Raw genomic sequence first — 19,559 nt, 5'->3', positions numbered from 1 at the left:
TTTCATTCAACCTCTTTTTTTATTATTATCTCCCTTTCTTTCAACCTTTTCTCCAATCATTTGCCATGTTGGATTGCTGAAATCTACAACTTTTTTTCATTCTCTCTGTTTATTTCCTCCTATTCCTTTCTGTTGAAGAGTGTAGGCTTGAAACGTAAAAGACTTTCTCGTTTTTCCCAAGTATTAAACTAATACACTTGCTTAGCGTTCATATACCTGTCTTCATCTCTTGTTTTTCCATAAATTTCAGCTATATATATATATATATATATATATATATATATGTATGTGTGCGTGTGTGTATATGTTTACATATAAACATATGATGTGATGACAGAAGGAGTATGTTTCAATATCATTAGGAAATGAGGACTATATTTATTGATTGATACAGTTATGGAGAGTTGGATTCAGGACTTTAAGTTTCTATGCCAACAACTCGATGATTGTTACACAGCTGAGTGTGTGCAATGACCAGTGAATTGTTGATACGGAAACTTAAAATCATGAATGTAAATTTCCATACCTGTCTCAATCAATATACATGCATATATACATATATATATATATATATACACACACATATGCATGCATATACATGCATATGCACACACACACAGACACATCATTTTATTAAAGCCAAAGTAAACATCACAAACTGTTACTCAGAGTTTTACATGACCATTCATCAGACTGTTGTGATAATACAGACTAATGAAATTTTATAAGTAGTGAGTATATATACTCTTTTGGATACCATCAGTTCAATGAATAAGCATTTAAATCTGATTGGGTAAATAATAAAAAAAAACAACAATAGAGTATAAATGGCTGCAAGTGGCGGTTGACCATTGCAAGCAAATGAATATAAACAATAATTTAATTGCAAAACTTAGAGTAAAAGCAAGTGAAAAAATATACAAAATAAGATAGACTATGTCAAAAAATAGGAATTGCAAATGATAAAAAGGAATATAATACCAGTAAATCGCCCAAAATGTGCTTAAGGAGTTTGTACCTGTGATTAAGTATGGTAAAGTTAAAATCCATATTACCAGAATTTCTAACAACATTCTACATGATAGGAGGCAGCAAATTATGGCCAGGAACAGCCATGTCATTTTGGGCATAGGAGTGGAGTCCTCTGGGTGGTATGGATGACTGGGAGTGCACAGCAGACCTCCCAAGATCAAGAAAACAACCAGAAATCATCAAGAGGCTTGATGCTGGATATTGTACTCAATTCCAGTTTATCAAAGCAGCCAATTTTGATTGAACTCACCACACCATTTTAAAATAGAATAGAAGTACACATCATGTTCAAGACTGAAAAATATGACAGTTTGGCTCATAGCCTAAAGGAAACCAGCTTCCGGGTCAAAGTTCTCACTATAGAGGTTGGAGCTAGAGGTTTTGTGGGCAAATCTGCTTATAATCTCATGAAGCAACTCTCAGCTTCCAGAAAGAACAGGACCAAAACACTAAAGGTAATATTAGTGGCAGTGGAGAGATGTTTCAGCTGGATCTGGTTGAGGAGGGACAAAAACGACCTCCATACCGTTGAGGGCAATATGTGTGTATTTTAACATATGCTAAGGAAGTAATTCTCAGTGAGTTGTTATGATAGTGTTGATAGCAGCATTGACATTGTTGACATTTCACCATTGCCATGAATACCAACGTTATTTCTAAACTCAAGAAAGATAAGATTGAAAGCAGAGGCAACACAGAAGAGTTCCAGCAAGATCTTGTCAAATCTCTATATGGTTTAAATGCACAATAAGCCTCTGATATCCAAGTGGCTAAAAATTGTCAGCAGAAGAGCCTGAGGCATGTTTTGTCTCAGAAGACCTTATGCTGTTCAACTTCCCTGAGAGTTTCATATAACTAAAGTTAAAGATTAAACATCATGGTGTATTTTTATTTGTTTACCTATGTTAATTTCAATTAATATAGGTAAACAAATGAAAATACACTAATAAGAAAAGGAAATGAAAACATGAAGGAAAGAAAAGAAAACAAAGAGAGTAGAAAAGAAGAAAGAGAAAGAAAAGTTGAGAAGAGGGAAAGAAAGACTAGGGAAATAATTATTAAAGTGAAAAGGTAGAGGGAGGGGTGAAGAGATGATTTAACATTACATGTATATAAAATATAATGTTGTGATATATCCAAGACAACATTCAGTAGAGTTACCCAATCAGATTTAAATGCTTATTCATTGAGCTAGTATCCACTAAAGATTATACTCACAATTTATTCAATTTCATTTTTCCATATTATCATAACTGTCTGATGAACAGTCATGTGAAACTCTGAGTAATAGTTTTGAAGTTTTTACAGCTTTAATAAAATAGTATTTTACTCTACCTTTGGTGTTCAAGTGCTATTTTTTCTGCCTTGTGTTTGCACTTATGTGATTACTTGTGGGTGTGTGCAGGAGATGTCTGCAGGATGGAGGGCAGCAGGCTCCTAAAGTCAGTTTTCTATGCCGAACCATGGTGGCCAAAGGTTGTGATACAAGGATGTGCTTAAGAGACATATGAAGAACTCCAGCACCTCTCCTGACACCTAGGAGGAGAAGGCCCAGCACCCAATCACTGAAGCTCATAGTTCCAGCCATTGAGAAGACACAATGGAGAGATACAAAAGAGCACATTAGAGGCCTCACTTCTCTGTTGTATGGAGTAGCTTTACCTGCAGCAGGTCATTGTTGCTGCAGGTTACGAGCAGGCCTTGTAGCCCACATGCAAGCCTGCCAGAGATGATTACTGAGCAAGAACAGTCAATGTCAATTTATGACAAGCAGCCATATATATATATATATATATATATATATATATATATATATATATAAACACAAACCCCTTCAGGTAGATGGCCCTGCTCAGTATGTAGAAAAGGAGTAGGTAGTAACTCTATAAGATGTACCCGGTGCAAGCTATGGACACATAAGAGGTGCAGCAACATCAAAGGCAGGTTAACTACAAAGTTAGTTTTTGTTTGTGGCAGATGTTCAGGTGCAATAAAGACTGTAAACAAACAGGAAACAACTTCTATCTCATTCCAGGGTGAAAAACTAGAGGTAGTCGATAGCTTCCGCTATCTGGGCGACCAAGTTAGTAGTGGGGGTGGGTGCGCTGAAAGTGTAGCTGCTAGAATAAGAATAGCCTGGGCAAAGTTTAGAGAGCTCTTACTCCTGCTGGCGACAAAGGGACTCTCACTCAGAGTAAAAGGCAGACTGTATGACGCATGCGTACGAACAGCCATGCTACATGGCAGTGAAACATGGGCTGTAACTGCTGAGGACATACGTAAGATCGCAAGGAATGAAGCCAGTGTTCTCCATTGGATGTGTAATGTTAATGTGAATACCCGTCAGAGTGTAAGTATCTTGAGAGAAAAGCTGAACATTACAAGCATCAGTTGTGGTGTGCAAGAGAGACGATTGCGCTGGTATGGACATGTGGTGAGAATGGATGAGGATAGCTGCGTGAAAAAGTGCCACACCCTAACAGTTGAGGGAACCCGTGGAAGAGGTAGGCCCAGGAAGACCTGGGCTGAGGTGGTGAGGCAAGACCTTCGTACATTGGGCCTCACCGAGGCGATGACTACTGACCGAGACCTTTGGAAATGTGCTGTGGGTGAGAAGACCCGGCAAGCCAAGTAAGATCGTTGCCAGTGCCCCTGGACTGGTTCTTGTGCGGGTGGCACATGAGATGCACCATTTTGAGCGTGGCCGTTGCCAGTACCGCCTGACTGGCTCCCATAGGATTTTCGAGCGAGATCGTTGCCAGTGCCCCATGACTGGCTTGTGCGGGTGGCACATAAAAGACACCATTTCGAGCGTGGCCGTTTTCGTGCGGGTGACACGTAAAAGCACCCACTACACTCTCTGAGTGGTTGGCGTTAGGAAGGGCATCCAGCTGTAGAAACTCTGCCAAATTAGACTGGAGCCTGGTGTTGCCATCCGGTTTCACCAGTCCTCAGTCAAATTGTCCAACCCATGCTAGCATGGAAAGCGGACGTTAAACGATGATGATGATGATGATATATATATATATATATATATATATATATGTGTGTGCACACAATCTATATAATAATCTGCTTGTTCATTCACCCGTTATACTTTAGTTAGTTGTGGAGGTGGAGTGAAAGGTAGAGTAAAAGAGAGAGAGAGAGGGGAGGAGTGTGAGTAGAGAAGAAAGAAGTAGAGAAAGATGTATAAGGCCAAATGTTTCATGTGGCTAGTTGAAGTGTGTGGTAAAGAGCAAGAGAAAAAGATGGTGATAGAAAAGAGAGAGAGAGAGAGAGAAGTGTTAATGATGTGCAGTAAGGTGGGGAGAGAAAGGTAAAGAGAAAGATATCTGTTTCAGATACAATATTTAGCAGAGGGTGATGTTCTGGTGGTGAGATTAAAGAAAGGCTGATAGAGAGAGATGGACAGGGGAGGCAGCTACATTGAGAGAGAGAGAGAGAGAGAAGCAGATAGTGTTTTTATTGTCAGAGTAGAGATACATTGACAGCAAGAAAAAGTAAATATACAGCTGAACTGAAATGAAATGAAATGAGCTTTGTTACTGAAAACTATAATGATAATGATGGTGGTAGTGGTGTGTTGATAGTGAAAATAATTTTTCTATTGAATTAAATCTATATTATTATTGTTATTCTACCCATTCGTTCACACTTTATGCTTTAGTCTGTTAATGGGGAGGAGGGGTGAGAGAGAGGAAAAGGGAATGTGAGAGTGAGTGAGAGAGTAGAAAACCAGCAGATGCACTATGCTGGCACTCATGTGGTTAGTGGAAGTGAGAGGGGAGGGGAAAGAGAAATGTTAAAGACACGAAGAAGCAAATTACATTGTTAAAAAGTTTGTTGAAGAGGTAGAGAGAAAGAGAGAAATATAAAATGCTTAGCTGAGGGAAATTTTAAAATCATATATTATTGTGACTAGAAGTGAAATAACTTGACAAAAACACCCACATTCAGTTTGCGATACCAAGGCCAAGCTGGCAGCCAAGATCAAGGAGGTGTTTGAAGATCTCCCCAGGGATACAGTGAGGAATGCATGTGCCAAGTTTTGAAGTTGTTTTAAGGTCATGGTGGAAACTGAGGGTAGTTACTTTCAGTAAACTTATCTCCCAGCTATAATCTAGTTGATAGTTTGTGATTTTTTAAAATTCTTTTTATTTTTGGATGGGATAATGTTTTGTTTTCCTTTTATGCAAACTGTCAAATTAAATCTGAACACCCAAGACACCCAAGCCTATATTTGTTTCCACTCATGCATTCTTGACTTCCCTCTCTCATCTACTTATTGATCATCTTTTTGTCACTCATTTCTCCATTCCTTTCAATTATCATGTCCTTTTATCACTCATACCCCTCCATCTTTTATTTTCGTACCTGTTGTAAAGCTCACAAATTATGACTGGTATTTTCTCATATTTCTCACTTTGCTTTCCCCATCCATCATTGTGTAAGTAACTGTATTGGTCCATCTTCATCATTCTATTTGAACTCACCGTTGCTCCTCCATCAATATCCACACATACTTCGATTATAACTGTACTATTTATATCTCTTGTTTGTCCATCAATATCACTCTAACTTCCTTCCTACATCACCCTGCTCACGTCTCTCATCATTCATACCTCTTGTCTCACCACTTGTGATGATTGCTTGTTTGCCCACTGCCACATATCACTCCTTCTCTGCCTCTTTTCTTTTACTGTCTTCTCCGAATAGCTTATATACCCCCAAAACACCTCAACTCCTTAGCTTGCCTCCATAACTCCCATATTTCTCTTTCATCCTCTTGACATCTTCCAACTTCACCTGTATTCTCTCTTTCATGTCCATCCCAACTTTTCATCTATACTTACCTTTGTAATTTTGGATGGCACAACCATACCACTCTTTCAGCAATAACTTCTAGCTTTTCTGGCTCAATGTCTCCCTGTATCCTTCATCTAAATACATTTGCGCCTTCTATTGCTGTGCACATTCCTTAAACCATCTGCAAACCAGAGATCATCTGTCTCACTTCTCCCTTTTCCAAAGACCTCATCCTTCAGCACATAACTCAACATGGCTTTCACACTCATCCCTCACCAATGAGGCCAATACAGAAATTGCATCCTTTGCTATACACAACTTTTTGCACCATCATGCTTTATATCCTGGAGTTCTGGAGTTAGGGATGTTCCTTCGGTTGAGGGAGTCCTTTAGAATTCTCACCCATTCCGCTATGTATAGTTTACAATGCTTGGTCCCATTTATGTAGGAGCCTGGATTTTCTATGCATACATACATATGTGTGTGTGTGTATGTGTGTATATATATATATATATATATATATATATATATATATATATATATATACACACATACATACAAACATATATGTAGAAACAAAAACTAAAACATACTATGGAGCCTGGTGTGGCCCCTAACCTTGCCAATTCCTATCAAACCATCCAGCCCATGCCAGGATGGAAAATGGATGTTAAATGTTCCTGCTGCTGCTGATTGATGATAAAAAACTTCGGTGTTAAATCTCTTTTTTAAATGTATAAATTTGAAACTTTGGATATATAAACAAGGAGAATGATCCTTAAGGAATATAATTAAAGATTTTTTTAGGTGAAATCTTATGCTATATTGGTAACGATTACAGAGTTTACTTTGAAAAATTATATATATATATATATATATATATATATGCATTGTGTATGTGTATATATATATATATATGTGTGTGTATCTCTTTGTCTTCTCATCATATGATGGCTGTGAGTGGCACTGTCATACATGCAGTGTCATTTATAACCTGTCTTCCATGATGTGTCTAGCCAAGGGGAAATATTACCTTACTTGGAAACAAGTGAAGTTAGGTGACAGGAAAGACATATAGCCGTACTAGAATCTGCCTCAACAAATTCTTTCACACCCATGCAAGTATGGAAAAATGGATGCTAAAATGGTAATGATGATATGTATGTATGAGTGCACTCATACACAGATGCACATAAATGTGAAAGTATGGATGTATGTTTGTGTGAGATCTACTTGTATGTGAGCGTGCGAAATTTTCAAAACATGTGAAATTCTTGTTCAATCTATACAAGCACAAGAGTTATCACTGATAAAAAAAAAAGAAAAATCAATAATCAGTATCTTGCTTGTGTGCCAACATCACTTTGTAGTATATTTGGTTACTACACATCCACACTTGCACACAAATTCATAGATGCACTAAGTGATGAAAGCTGTTGTTTGTTTTCACTTATTATAAATGTTTTTGAACAAATTTTGCATGATTTGCAACATTAATATCATTGAGATTAATGCATTCAATTTACTTCGAAGTTAAATGTGTTTATCAGCTAATTAATAAGACTTTTAGATGTAAGATAGTGTTTGTTAGTCTTATTTTCAATAAATTTCCCTTTAGGTTGAGAGTGTTTTGTTCTTAAAAAATAGGTAAATAAAGTGAAAAACATGGTATAAATAATATTTTAATATTGGCTCCATTGACTTAGAAGTTAATTGTTGTGATATTTAATATTTTTATTAAAATGTTCAGGTAAAAGAATCTTCTGTGAATTTTATATAATTCTCTTACTGATATGGAAATTTAAACATATTCATAGCTGATGATGAAGGGATTAATTAACCAGACAGTTCATTTCACAACCTTGAAGCACACACTAGAATTGAGGTTTCAAGTAACCATTGCTATGTATTTCCTTATTTTTCTTCCTGTTTATATATTTTCCCTTTTTCTTTTTATATATACCTTCTTGTTTTTCATAAATGTTAGACTTCATTTGTTGTTTACAGTGTGATGTCACAATATGCAAAAATCTTTTTAAATTTTATGTTTTAACTGAAGCACCTCAATGGAATATCAGAAACAACCAGAATTCATTTAGCTCCAGGCTGAAATAGTATATCAATAAGTTGTAAGCTGAACAGTTTCCATGTCTTCTTTCAGGAGAGAAGCAGAATTGTTTTTAGATTTTTTTTTCGTACTTCATTTCTATAAATATTTGAGAAATAGAAATTTAACAGAAAAAATAGCATTTAGAAGAAATGTAATTTCCAAAGCTGTGGTTCATTTCATACAAAATGCATAGCATGTTCAAACAAGTTCTTCAAACATTCAATTCTATCCAGTTATTGAACAATGGTTTTTCAGTTTAAAATTGCTATTGCATTTAGTGAAATTTATATTATTTTTTAATATCCATGTGAAGAAGTTGTTTTTGCTGTGAAACTGGTGATGTAGTTAAGTGGGAACTGTTGAATTCTGTAAAAGATACAAATAAATACATTAAGATAAAATGTTTACCTTCTGTCATACATACATCAATAAATAACAGACTTTCTTTCTTTATTAACTTATATTATTATGGTACAAAATTTTACACATTTTATACACTATCAATTACAAAACCCTTTTCCTTTATTTTATTAACTCACTGATTCATGTGCTGGTCTAACAAAATAAACACATTCATTTACACACAAAACCAATGTGTGTGTGTGTGTGTGTGTTGAGAGACAAGAAAAGAAGTAGGTGTTTTGCTGTAGAAGAGAAACATGGCTACCCCAGTTGAAAAAGGAGAGTGGAAGATGGAAGTGATGAAGTATTAGGATGTACCTTTAAGGTACAAGAGGGAGAATGTAGGGTGGAGGGGAGAGGGGAACAAGTGATATGGATAGGGTGACAGAGGATCAGATACTTTCACAAGAGTGTGAGGTGAATGACAGAATGCTTCTATTGCATTCATACATGCACACACACACACATGTAAGAACACATGTAAACTTGCTCTCACACACATACTTGAGCACATGTACTCTTCGTTCACACACACATAAAAAATATGAAATATTGCTAAAGTAAATAAGTTTATATAATGGTACAAGACTGGTGACCAGGATTTAAAAACAAAAGTACGAACTCAACATTGTTATGAATAAATGCATTCATAGAAATCTTTTTTTGGTATGTTTAATAAATATATATTAAGTCTTCAGTTTGAAAATGTAATTCCAGTAACAGTTTGTTTATATTTTTCATTAGAAGATTTTTGTTTTTAAATTTGAAAGATGATGTAGATAAACTCTGGTGAAACTGGTTTGATGATCTCCATTTCTCATTTCGTTTCTTAGTAAACAATAGGATTTGAGGGAAATTTGGTTGCTTTTTCTCAAAATAAATGTTATTCAAATCTTTGCCATGGGATTGTAAATAATATATATGGTTTTGTGTTCATTTTGTAGTTTCTGAATACAAGATTGACATATACAGAAAATATCATCATGCACTACATTCGATTAACAACAGCAAGTCAAAATTTCAAGTGGAGTCCTCAATTATTGTGGTAGATTTAATTCATTTAACTCATCTCCTAGTTTAGCACTCTAACTGACTCTTAGGTTCCTTTAACAACCCATTCTATTGCAAGCATTCTCTTTTGTTAAGTTGTTGCTCAAGAATATCAATCATATTGACCTTACCAGTCTTGGAGGGCCTAGTAAGTTCAACGATTACCAGACATAATGCATACATGAATGTATTTGTGCAAACATATATGAACACAGGCACATATGCATACACGCCCCCCCCCCCCCCAAACACACACACACACACACACACACACACGCGCTACATATTTCCAAACCAAATTCTTAATCTTCAGAAAATTTAACATTCAGCTATTTTATATTTCAAATGAAAATGGAAACCTTATCACAACATACGTAATTATATGTGACTGAGTTGTGAACCTCTGCATATCTAAAAACTGGATTTACTTAAATTTTGCTAAAAATATATAAAATATCAGGGTATATAATCAGTAGTAAAGATTAAGGAGGATACAATAGTAGTAGTCAAGGTTTAGCTTGCAAAAACAGAAGGTTAATAGGATGGATTAAAACTGACTATATGAATATGATGTAGTGGACTGTACAGAAAGTGAACTTTAATGATAAATAATAATGAAAAGGTCGAAGAGAAATGTTCAAACAAAATTTAGAGAACTATCTGAAAGAAGAGTAATAAGATGGATATAATTACATAGAAGATAAGGGCAGAGGATTTAATTGGAGGTAATAAATTCTAAGGATAACGATATTATATAAACTTTAATATAGAGAACTGAAGAATAACAATCTGGGAGTATACCAGTAATTTCAAAGTTAAAAACATTTGTACAGATGTCAACATTTGTATGGAAGACAGTGTGCAGAATTTGGAAGAGTAAGGAGCCTTGAAAAGTAGTGCAACAAGGAAAATATCTGACAAATTTTAATGTATAATAAACAAAAAGAAAAAACTTTAACTTGATAAACTGCTTTAAACAAAACTTTTCTATTTTCAGCATTTTGAAATTCTTTGAAACTGGAAATGTGATTTTTTTTTTTTTTTTTTTTTCATTTTCACTTATTTCATATTTTATTCATTAAACAAATAATCAGTTTCCATTGCCTTTCTTATTTGTACAGATTTACAAATAAATTGCTGCCTGATAATCAGAAGTTTAAACATTAATATATCAAATCTCTTGGATTTATTTATTTCAAGCAGTCAAAGAAAAAAAATTAACATCACTTTTAGTTTGTGATGTTCAACATACCAAATTAATAACTTGGGACTGTGGGGATGTTAATCTTTGTCTCTCCATTAAATATACCTGGTTAGAAAAATGTTGTTTCAATCCTGAGTTTTCCTGTTTAGGTTGTTGAAGTCCCCTTTTAAAATCTACAAAATAATGTGTTCATAATAAAAATTGTTACATTGATTACTAACCCTGGGTTATGTGTATATGTCAAATTAGTACCATCTGAAGGACAATATATAACTTAGAGATTAAATTGTACTATTTCTGCATTAATTTTTCTCATGCAAGCAAACATACACAATGGTCAGTAAACTAATAAAGTAACAATCATAATAAATGGATCTTATTCAGTACTGATTTTTTTGTCACTAGTATCTTCAAAAGTAATTTATCTCTTTAAAAGATTAATATTTTTTCATGAAACATAATTTTTATTTTTTGCTAATATTTTTATGAAATTATAAGCTTTCTTAAACAGGATATTTCAAATGATGAATGTACTAAGTATCTAAAGGAAGTGGTTATTATTATTCTACTTGATTCAGGGTTGATCTTGTACCTTGTAGAATTTATATGGGTAGTGAGTTACTCCCCATAACCTTAGCTATCTCTATGATTTCAATAAACTATCAAGTGCTCAAAACCCATCTGATGATCTTTCCTGTTCCTAAGAGGTAAACCGCCTGTAGAAGCTCTACAGGACATTGCATTCCACTCTCCTTTATCTATTTGTCTATGTCATCACTCACAGGCCTTAATGCACCAAATATCATTGGTACAACTTTAACAGATTTATGTTCCAAAGCCTTGGAATCTCAAGTTCTAAGGGGTTGTATTTTTTCAACTTTCCATCTGCTTTTTTTATAATACTGATATCAAATGGACATGATGGATGAATCAATAAGAAAATTCAGTTGTAGTATCTGACTTGTTATTTTCAATCTTTTTATCTGTTTGAAATTGAAGATCCTGCAAAATCATGCATGTTCTTGACTCAACTTTCTATTCAATTTACTTCCTACTTCAAACCCTCTTTTCTGACAAAGCTTCCAATGTAAAACTTTCACAACTTGATCATACCTTCATTTCTTATATTCTCCCTGGGTCTTTCATTCCTGTCCTTTTCACTTTTCCAGTATTGCTCACCTGTTACCTTTAGTAACTTTTCTGTGCTGTTCTGTAAAAAACCTACTAAGCTGTTTCATTCCACCAGCACACACTCTTCCACACCAATTAAATCTCTTCCACCCTGATCTCTCTTCAAGTACAACCAGTTGGTATCAGCTTCTGGATGGTAGGCTCCATACATAGTCAACAATTTTCTAATTTTCCTGTTAAGTTTCTGCACATTTGCCTTGTGTCCAATCTACAATTCCAGCTTCATATCTGATAACAGGCATTACTCTTCAATTTATCACTTCCTCTTCCTTTACTCAACCATTCCATTTATATTCCTGCTGTCACCCACTCTCTCTCTCCTTCTCCTGCACTTGCCTCAGTTTGGGTAACCGTGTATTTCCTTTGTGGTAGCGCACCTGTTTCTGCCTTCATTCCTCTCTCTCCTTCCAGGTAACCTTGTACTTCCTCTACAGCAAGAAACCTATTTCTGTCTCTCTGTCTCACTATAACCTTTCATCATCTAACACAAGATCATCTTCTCCAATGCTTCCTCCCCTCTTGAAAGTTTTTTTTTTGTCTTATAAGTAATTGGTGACCCTGTCAGGGCAGGTACCACTTAAAAGCACCCAGTCTACATTGTAAAGTGGCTGGTGTTCAGAAAGGCATCCAGCTGTAAAAATCTTGCCAAAATTGACCTCGTCTGTTTATGCCACGTAAAAGCACCAAGTCCACTTTACTGAGTGGTTGGTGTTAGGAAGGGCATCTATCTAGCTGTAAAAATCCTGCCAAAACAGTCATAGAAGTCTGGTGCAGACTTCTGCCTGGCCGGCTCTCGTGAAACCATCCAACCCATGCTAGCAGGGAAGGCAGATGTTAAACGATGATGATGAATAACATTTCTTGAATTCAACTTCGATTGTAGTGGATCCCCCCAAAAAGTGTTTAATCAATTAAAATTACACCACTAATCAAGTTAGCTTGGTGAAGTAAGTGCAGAGAGAATGAACTGTGATAGTGGTGTAAGAGATAGGAGGAGAATACTAGTTGTAGGTTGGTTGGAGATAGTAGTGTTGATTGAAATCTTACTGTTTAGACAGAAATTCTTACTCAGATATGATCTAACATGTGTATGATAAGGCTATTGGCTTGTCTTAGATATATAAACTGTAGCCAGTGAAAGGTGAATTCAAATTTTGTGTAAAGTTAGCAGCTATGTAAGGCATGGGTATTTTCTAGCTCTGAAAAAGTAGCTTAGTTTCTGTGATGCATCACAAAAACACTTGCTAAGAACTTGATAGTTTGTTTGTGATGATTTGTGAATAGAGGGTACTTGGTTTTGTGGGTTTGATTTCTTGAGATCAATGACATTGTGATATTTAATGATACCATGTAGTCAAGTTAGTTAGGTTCCGACATGTAAAATTTTGGGTTGATTTTTTTTTCTAGCATGCATACTGGGTTAAATTTGAAATGGCATGAATAAATTCTGATGACAGTTATTCACTAACATAAGTGAGCTGTCTGATTAACTTTAGGTAGAATAAAAGGTAAAATGTAATTAGTGAGGAGAAAGAAAATTGTCTTTTTAAATGAAGCATAATTTCTTCATCTAATGCAAATATATATTTCCAAAAGAGTTCACATTATTGGATTGATGAATGTTGAGTAAGCATAAGGGACAATTGTCTGAAAACTTAAGTGTAAACTTGTGGCTGTTTTGAAATGACTCAGTGTTAATGAATTGGATTACATAGATTAAGCAGTGCAAAGTAGATGAAAATCAAAGAGAAATAAAATGGAATAATAAGGCTAAGGGTCATGTATTTAGTAATTAAAAAGAAAATATTAAGCTATTTTTAGGACAAAAACTTTATTCTAGTTAAACTATTCATGAAAGACAATTTTAATTGATGTTATTTAAAATAACTTCTAAATTGGATCAGAATAATCAGCACCAAGCCAGCCATAGTTAAGGGGCAATCGTTGTTTTAGTTTTATTAGTAGGTTAAATTAAAATGATAAAGCAAATGTGACTGATGCCAAAATGTTTGAAATATAAATTCTGAAGGTTTAATTATAACCAAGTACAAAACATTTTGAATTGCAACACAGAAGCCATCTATCAAACTGTTATATTCACTACAACAATGAGGAGGAGCAATAACAAACACTAACATATTTAAAATTAGTATTTATGAAATAATTTAGTTCCTAAACTGATATTATTAACAGTGGAAATTACACTTGTCAGATGGAGGAATATGATATCTGTATTCATACATTTACACATCCACGTGGGCACAATGTGTTGATAAGTAATAATCCTAAAAGTGTGTGCTTAGGATGATATTTAATGAGAGAGAAGGCATTAAATGTGTGTGTGCATAGGAATAGGAGCAAATAATAATTTCCTATTTTTAAGAGGTAGTTAATAATTTTAATTTCGATTTTAATAGTGAAGCCCAGAACTTATCATAGCATAAGTAAATTAAATGTATTCACCTAACACTCCTGGAATTTCTTCATATTGTTCTGTGAAGCCCTTAGTCCAACAATGGCTGCTGTCTCCCTGTGTTGGCATTGTGTCAGTGAGATAGCGGGAGCCATTCTCAGTATTCTGTTCAGGCTGTTCACTGTGTGGTGCTATTTCCATTGACTCATGATACATCTGAGGGATTTAAAAAAAAAACAAATCCCAAATAATTAAAGAAAATAGTACCATACTATTTCTTATAAATACTAATTTATTTCTTTTACATAGACATGAAGTATCAAATCTCATATGCAAGGGACAAAGAGAAGCCATGATGCTCAACTTTCCCAAGATCATTAGGGATATAAGTGACACTATTCCAGCTTGGAATTAAAACCTAATCATTGATTCAGTTTAAGAACTTTATTATTGCACAGAACTTATTCTGATTCTTATAAATACTAAGAGCTAATTATCACAAGTATTTAGTGGTTCTCTTTCAATCATTGTATGTGATAAAGTCTGTTTCTTATACAGAGTTTCTTCAAGAAGGAAAATAGGGTGTTGTGATGCTTATGCCTTTATAAAAGCAAGTTTTTAAAAGAAAATTTCTTTTAGTTTAATAGTCTGGATGCTTAGTAAGGTGCTTAGCCTGGATATCTGCAAGAAAAATGAAACTAGGAAGAGCACTAGGAGTCAGGTATAAATGAATGCAACAGAATGGTCCCTGCTAAATGCAGTAAATTAATATTAGATGAAATTGAAAATTGAGGTAAGATAACAGAATCAATTCACTTGGAGTTTCCCTTTACTCTGCAACACTTATCCGTATATTTGAAAAAACATTTGGACTTTATTTAGAAAAGGAAAAATATTGATTAAATTTCCTTCTTGTTAATAATCCTTTAGGCACAAGGCCTGAAATTTTAGAGGATGGGTCTAGTCGATTATATCGACCCCAGAATTCAACTGGTACTTATTCAACTCTAGAAGAGCAAAAAGCAAAGTCAGCCTCAATGGAATTTGAACTCAGAACTTCATGACCAATGAATGTCGCTAAGCATTTTGTCTGTTGTACTAATGAATCTGCCAGCTTGCATACTTCTTGTTATTAATAAGGTGACAATGAAGGTGGTACAATAACAATAGAACACTTGATGGCAATATTTAATTGTAACACTTCACCCCTTTGGTTCAAATTTTGTCTGACTTTGCTAATTATAAGAAATTAACAAAATTACAAGGCATACAACTCAGAAAGATCAAATAAATTCAAGGTATATAACTCCTGCATAATATACATTTTGAAATGATTATATTTGTGTAGGTGAAGAACAATGACTGTAACTAGAGTTGAGGAGTAAATAAATTAATTTAAAATAGGAATAATGCAAAACAAATCAAATTTGAAATAGTACAGTCATCTGTTCTGTTATAAAGTATGAAAGGAATATATGTTTGACTAATGAAAATCTGTCAATAAAACTTATCTCAGAAAAGGTTGTTTTTTTTCCACTTGATTAAAACAAATGAAATATCAAATTATTTTTTTTTAAATAAAAAGCTAACAAATGAATCACAAAAATTAAGTATTTCAGCCAACATCATTTCTGAAGCCTTTCTATTTTTTAAGGTTTTAGTTTGATTAACTGGAATTGTTCTGATTCAGAAGCTTATATTACTGATAACATTTTTATACATATCAAAAATGTTATACTCAGATACTTCAAAATATACTCTCCTTCTCTTGGGAACTTGGTTTACTGGGGATCATTTCTCTTATATGTTTTGATAAATAATCTGAAAGTCTTGAATAATACTCTAGACATTAGCAATTGTTTACTAGGATATGGATTTAGAATCTCAAAATATATCCCAAAACTAATAAAATGTGAAGTTGTATTGATAAGTATGTTTGGATATTGCTCAGCTAGTTTTGTCTATCTTTCTACTTTACTAGACTTCTTTTGTTTACCTGCCACAGTATCTACTTTCAAAATTAAACTATTTTCTTTCTTATCTGCTTTAGTTTAAAGACATTTCTGTTTATCTACTACAATGTTTCTTTTTTAACTGAACCTGGCAGTCAATGACAGAAATACTCTTGAATAACATTAACATAATTTTAGCATTAGGAAACTGAAGTATTCATCTATGTGATAGACACTGAGGTTAAGTATTTTTATCAACTCTTCTTGGATATCCTGTGTATGAGTATGGTCAGCAGAACTTCAATAACAACTGAATTTATTTCCAGATAACTTTGATTGAATATTTTATTTATCTTTTTTTTTAAATGAAGAAGGTGAGGGTTTTGCAGGGTTTCTGAGACTGGTGGGAGAAATGTTAGGTCATCCTCAGATCAATGATCTGACCTGAATGTTATTGGGTGGATTCTACAAAAGGTACCCATGGGGTCAGGTAGTGGTACTGAACTGGATGACAAATATACTACCCAACTGATTTTATCTGGGCATAAATTCTCCTTATTACAGAGCCCAACACTTATAAACAGTAGGTATATTTTAGTCCTTATCAAAGAAGATCGAATTTAGTTTATCAGTAGCTAACACTTTCTTGCTTACCTCCACTTGTTTGAACTTTCATAATACTAAAATGGTCTTCTTTTATTGCAAATACAAACTGAATCTCAATTTCGTTTACTACTGGCACTCAGTTTTGCTTCACTTTCAGGTGTGTTATATAAGTCTAAAATGTATAAGCTTGTATTCCTTATCTCATTCTTTTATATATTTTTGCACCTCTTTTCTAAGACCACTTTAAAACCAAATAAGTGGGGTTTTTTTTCCCATTTCTTCACATTGATCTAAGCCTTCATCTCTAAAAAAAGCACCACCATATTGACATTTCTTTGCTTCATCAACAAGTTTTTTTTACATTCTGATTCCTTCTTGTAAAATAACATGAAATTACATAAGTTAATTTTAAAAAACATTTTAGAGACAAAAATTATGATTCGTAAGGACATCACATGAATGCATACATACAAATACATCCAAATGCAGTCTCACCAAATACACCTGTACACAAATGCGCGCGCGCGCGCGCACAAATAAGCATTTGCCAACATGCACAGAAACATACAAGTATCTTCTGATACAGACATACACTCATATATGTTAAATAGAAAATTTCCTTGTAAGATCGTTGCCAGTGCCCCTGGACTGGTTCTTGTGCGGGTGGCACATGAGATGCACCATTTTGAGCGTGGCCGTTGCCAGTACCGCCTGACTGGCTCCTGTAGGATTTTCGAGCGAGATCGTTGCCAGTGCCCCTGGACTGGCTTGTGCGGGTGGCACATAAAAGACACCATTTCGAGCGTGGCCGTTTTCGTGCGGGTGACACGTAAAAGCACCCACTACACTCTCTGAGTGGTTGGCGTTAGGAAGGGCATCCAGCTGTAGAAACTCTGCCAAATCAGACTGGAGCCTGGTGTTGCCATCCGGTTTCACCAGTCCTCAGTCAAATCGTCCAACCCATGCTAGCATGGAAAGCGGACGTTAAACGATGATGATGATGATGATGATTACATCTTTTGTGGTGAAGAGAAAATGAAGGGACATAACTCTGCCAGTACTCAAGCAACATCATGCTTTAAAAGTATTAACGTAAATCAGTAATAGAAACGACCCCTTTGTTTTCTAAGGAATGGTTCATCGTATAAACCTAAAAATAATAATGTAGAAATTATTCTAAATACTATAGTGGCAAGCAGGCAAAACTGGTTGCATGCTCAGTGGCATTTCATCTGGTTTTTCATTCTGAGTTCAAATTCTACTGAGGTTGATTTCGCCTTTTATATTTTCAGTGATCTAGCAGAATTGTTACCTTTCTAGACAAACTTCTTCGTATTTCTTCTAGTTTTACGTTCTGAGTTAATATTCTACTGAGGTCACCTTTGCCTTTCATCCTTTAGGGATTGATAAAATAAGTAGCAGTTGAGTACTTCGATTGATGTTACTGGCAAGTTCCCTCCCTACCAAATTTCAGGCTTTGTGCTTATTGTATAAAGGATTATTGTAATTTTGAAACGTTTTTTTTTTTGTAGTTTTGTGCAATTTCTGGTGCACTTCTGTGTTCCTGAGGTGTATGCAGCAGTGTGTTCTTATTTTTGTGATGATTAGAGGTACATAGCCTCCTCCTGTTGGTGTATTGCACTGTTTTGTTTTACTATGAGATTTAGTTTCTTAATAGAGTCTTATATTTAAGAGATAAGGAATTATATACATTATTTACATTTGACTGATATTTGTCTATTTTGTTTGTTATTAACACAACATTTCGGCTGATTTACCCTCCAGGCTTCATCAGGTGTCTTTGGGAAATTTCGAACCTGGGTTCCCATTCCTAAGGTATTTTTCGATGTTATTATTATTATTATTATTATTCAGGTCACTGCCTGGAATCGAAGTCGGAATCTTGGAGTTAGTAGCCTGCGCTCTTAACCACTATGCCATATGCCTGTGGTTATATTAGAATGTGTGTAATGTGAGTTATGTTATTAACTGGACCTTAGTCTTGTATATTTTGTGTAGGTTATGTTATTTAGAAACTGGAGCACTGGAGTCAATGTAATCAACTTACCATATCCCTGAAATTGCTGGCCTTGTGCCAAAGTTGTTTGTTGTTATTATTATTATTATTATTATTATGAGGCCACAAGCTGGCAGAATCATTGCCACACTCGGCAAAATGTGTAGTGGCATTTCATCCGTCTTTACATTCTGGGTTAAAATTTCACCAAGGCTGATTTTTACTTTTAATCATTTTGGAATCAATGTACTTGTGTCAAAATTTGAAACCATTATTATTATTATATTTGACTCTCAGTGTGAAGATGTCCTTTTGATTATCTCTTCAAAACTTGATCATTTCAAGCATTATCAAACAGAATTTTCTTTGGAAGACTAGTAAAAAGAATGTTAATTGCCAAAGGAAGGGTTGCACTCAGTACTCTTGGATAGCAACAACAGGAAAAAAATGTTTGATTCGCACACTTTAAAAACCTTATTTACCCACATCACATTTTCACAACCAAAATGATTACCACAAACAATCATGCTACACAACAAAGTGCATTAAGGAAAGTGACCTGTAGCTAGGAGGTGTCAAAATGGACTTGCCGGTCCTAATGATCTCTGAAGGCCACAGAGCAATACCAGAAGTATGCACACTAGAGAATGTGAAGACAAAGGGCAAGCATTTGATGACACAGAATAGAAAATACACTGTGGAGCTGAATACCCTGAAGAACTAGGAACACTAAGTAGAAATAAGGGAAAATGAAAATTAAGAGCAACATCAAC

General features: G+C 34.7%; 1 protein-coding gene across 10 annotated transcripts in view; it reads right to left on the bottom strand.

The window, feature by feature from the left end:
• Window positions 1–7,505: 7,505 nt before the first annotated feature.
• The window catches only part of LOC106867369 (protocadherin-18), a 62,681-nt gene continuing 50,627 nt past the window's right edge, over window positions 7,506–19,559 (bottom strand). For 3 of the 10 annotated variants that reach the window (XM_014912220.3, XM_052972920.2, XM_052972919.2), the window contains exons 3-5: window positions 14,262–14,427; window positions 10,656–10,780; window positions 7,506–8,317 (exon numbers count right to left, since the gene is read on the bottom strand). In XM_014912220.3, coding sequence (XP_014767706.1) covers window positions 8,297–8,317; window positions 10,656–10,780; window positions 14,262–14,427 — 312 coding nt within the window. In that variant the 3' untranslated portion in view covers window positions 7,506–8,296. The remainder of the gene's footprint in view (window positions 8,318–10,655; window positions 10,781–14,261; window positions 14,428–19,559) is intronic. The other 7 variants (XR_008265509.2, XR_016244189.1, XR_016244188.1 and 4 more) reach the window with 3 other exon arrangements.

The sequence above is a fragment of the Octopus bimaculoides genome, chromosome 14, assembly GCF_046866305.1.
Source record: "Octopus bimaculoides isolate indiv1 chromosome 14, ASM4686630v1, whole genome shotgun sequence".
Taxonomy (NCBI): domain Eukaryota; kingdom Metazoa; phylum Mollusca; class Cephalopoda; order Octopoda; family Octopodidae; genus Octopus; species Octopus bimaculoides.
The sequence above is the reverse complement of the archived record's forward strand: the minus strand, read 5'-3'. Positions and strand labels throughout refer to the sequence as shown.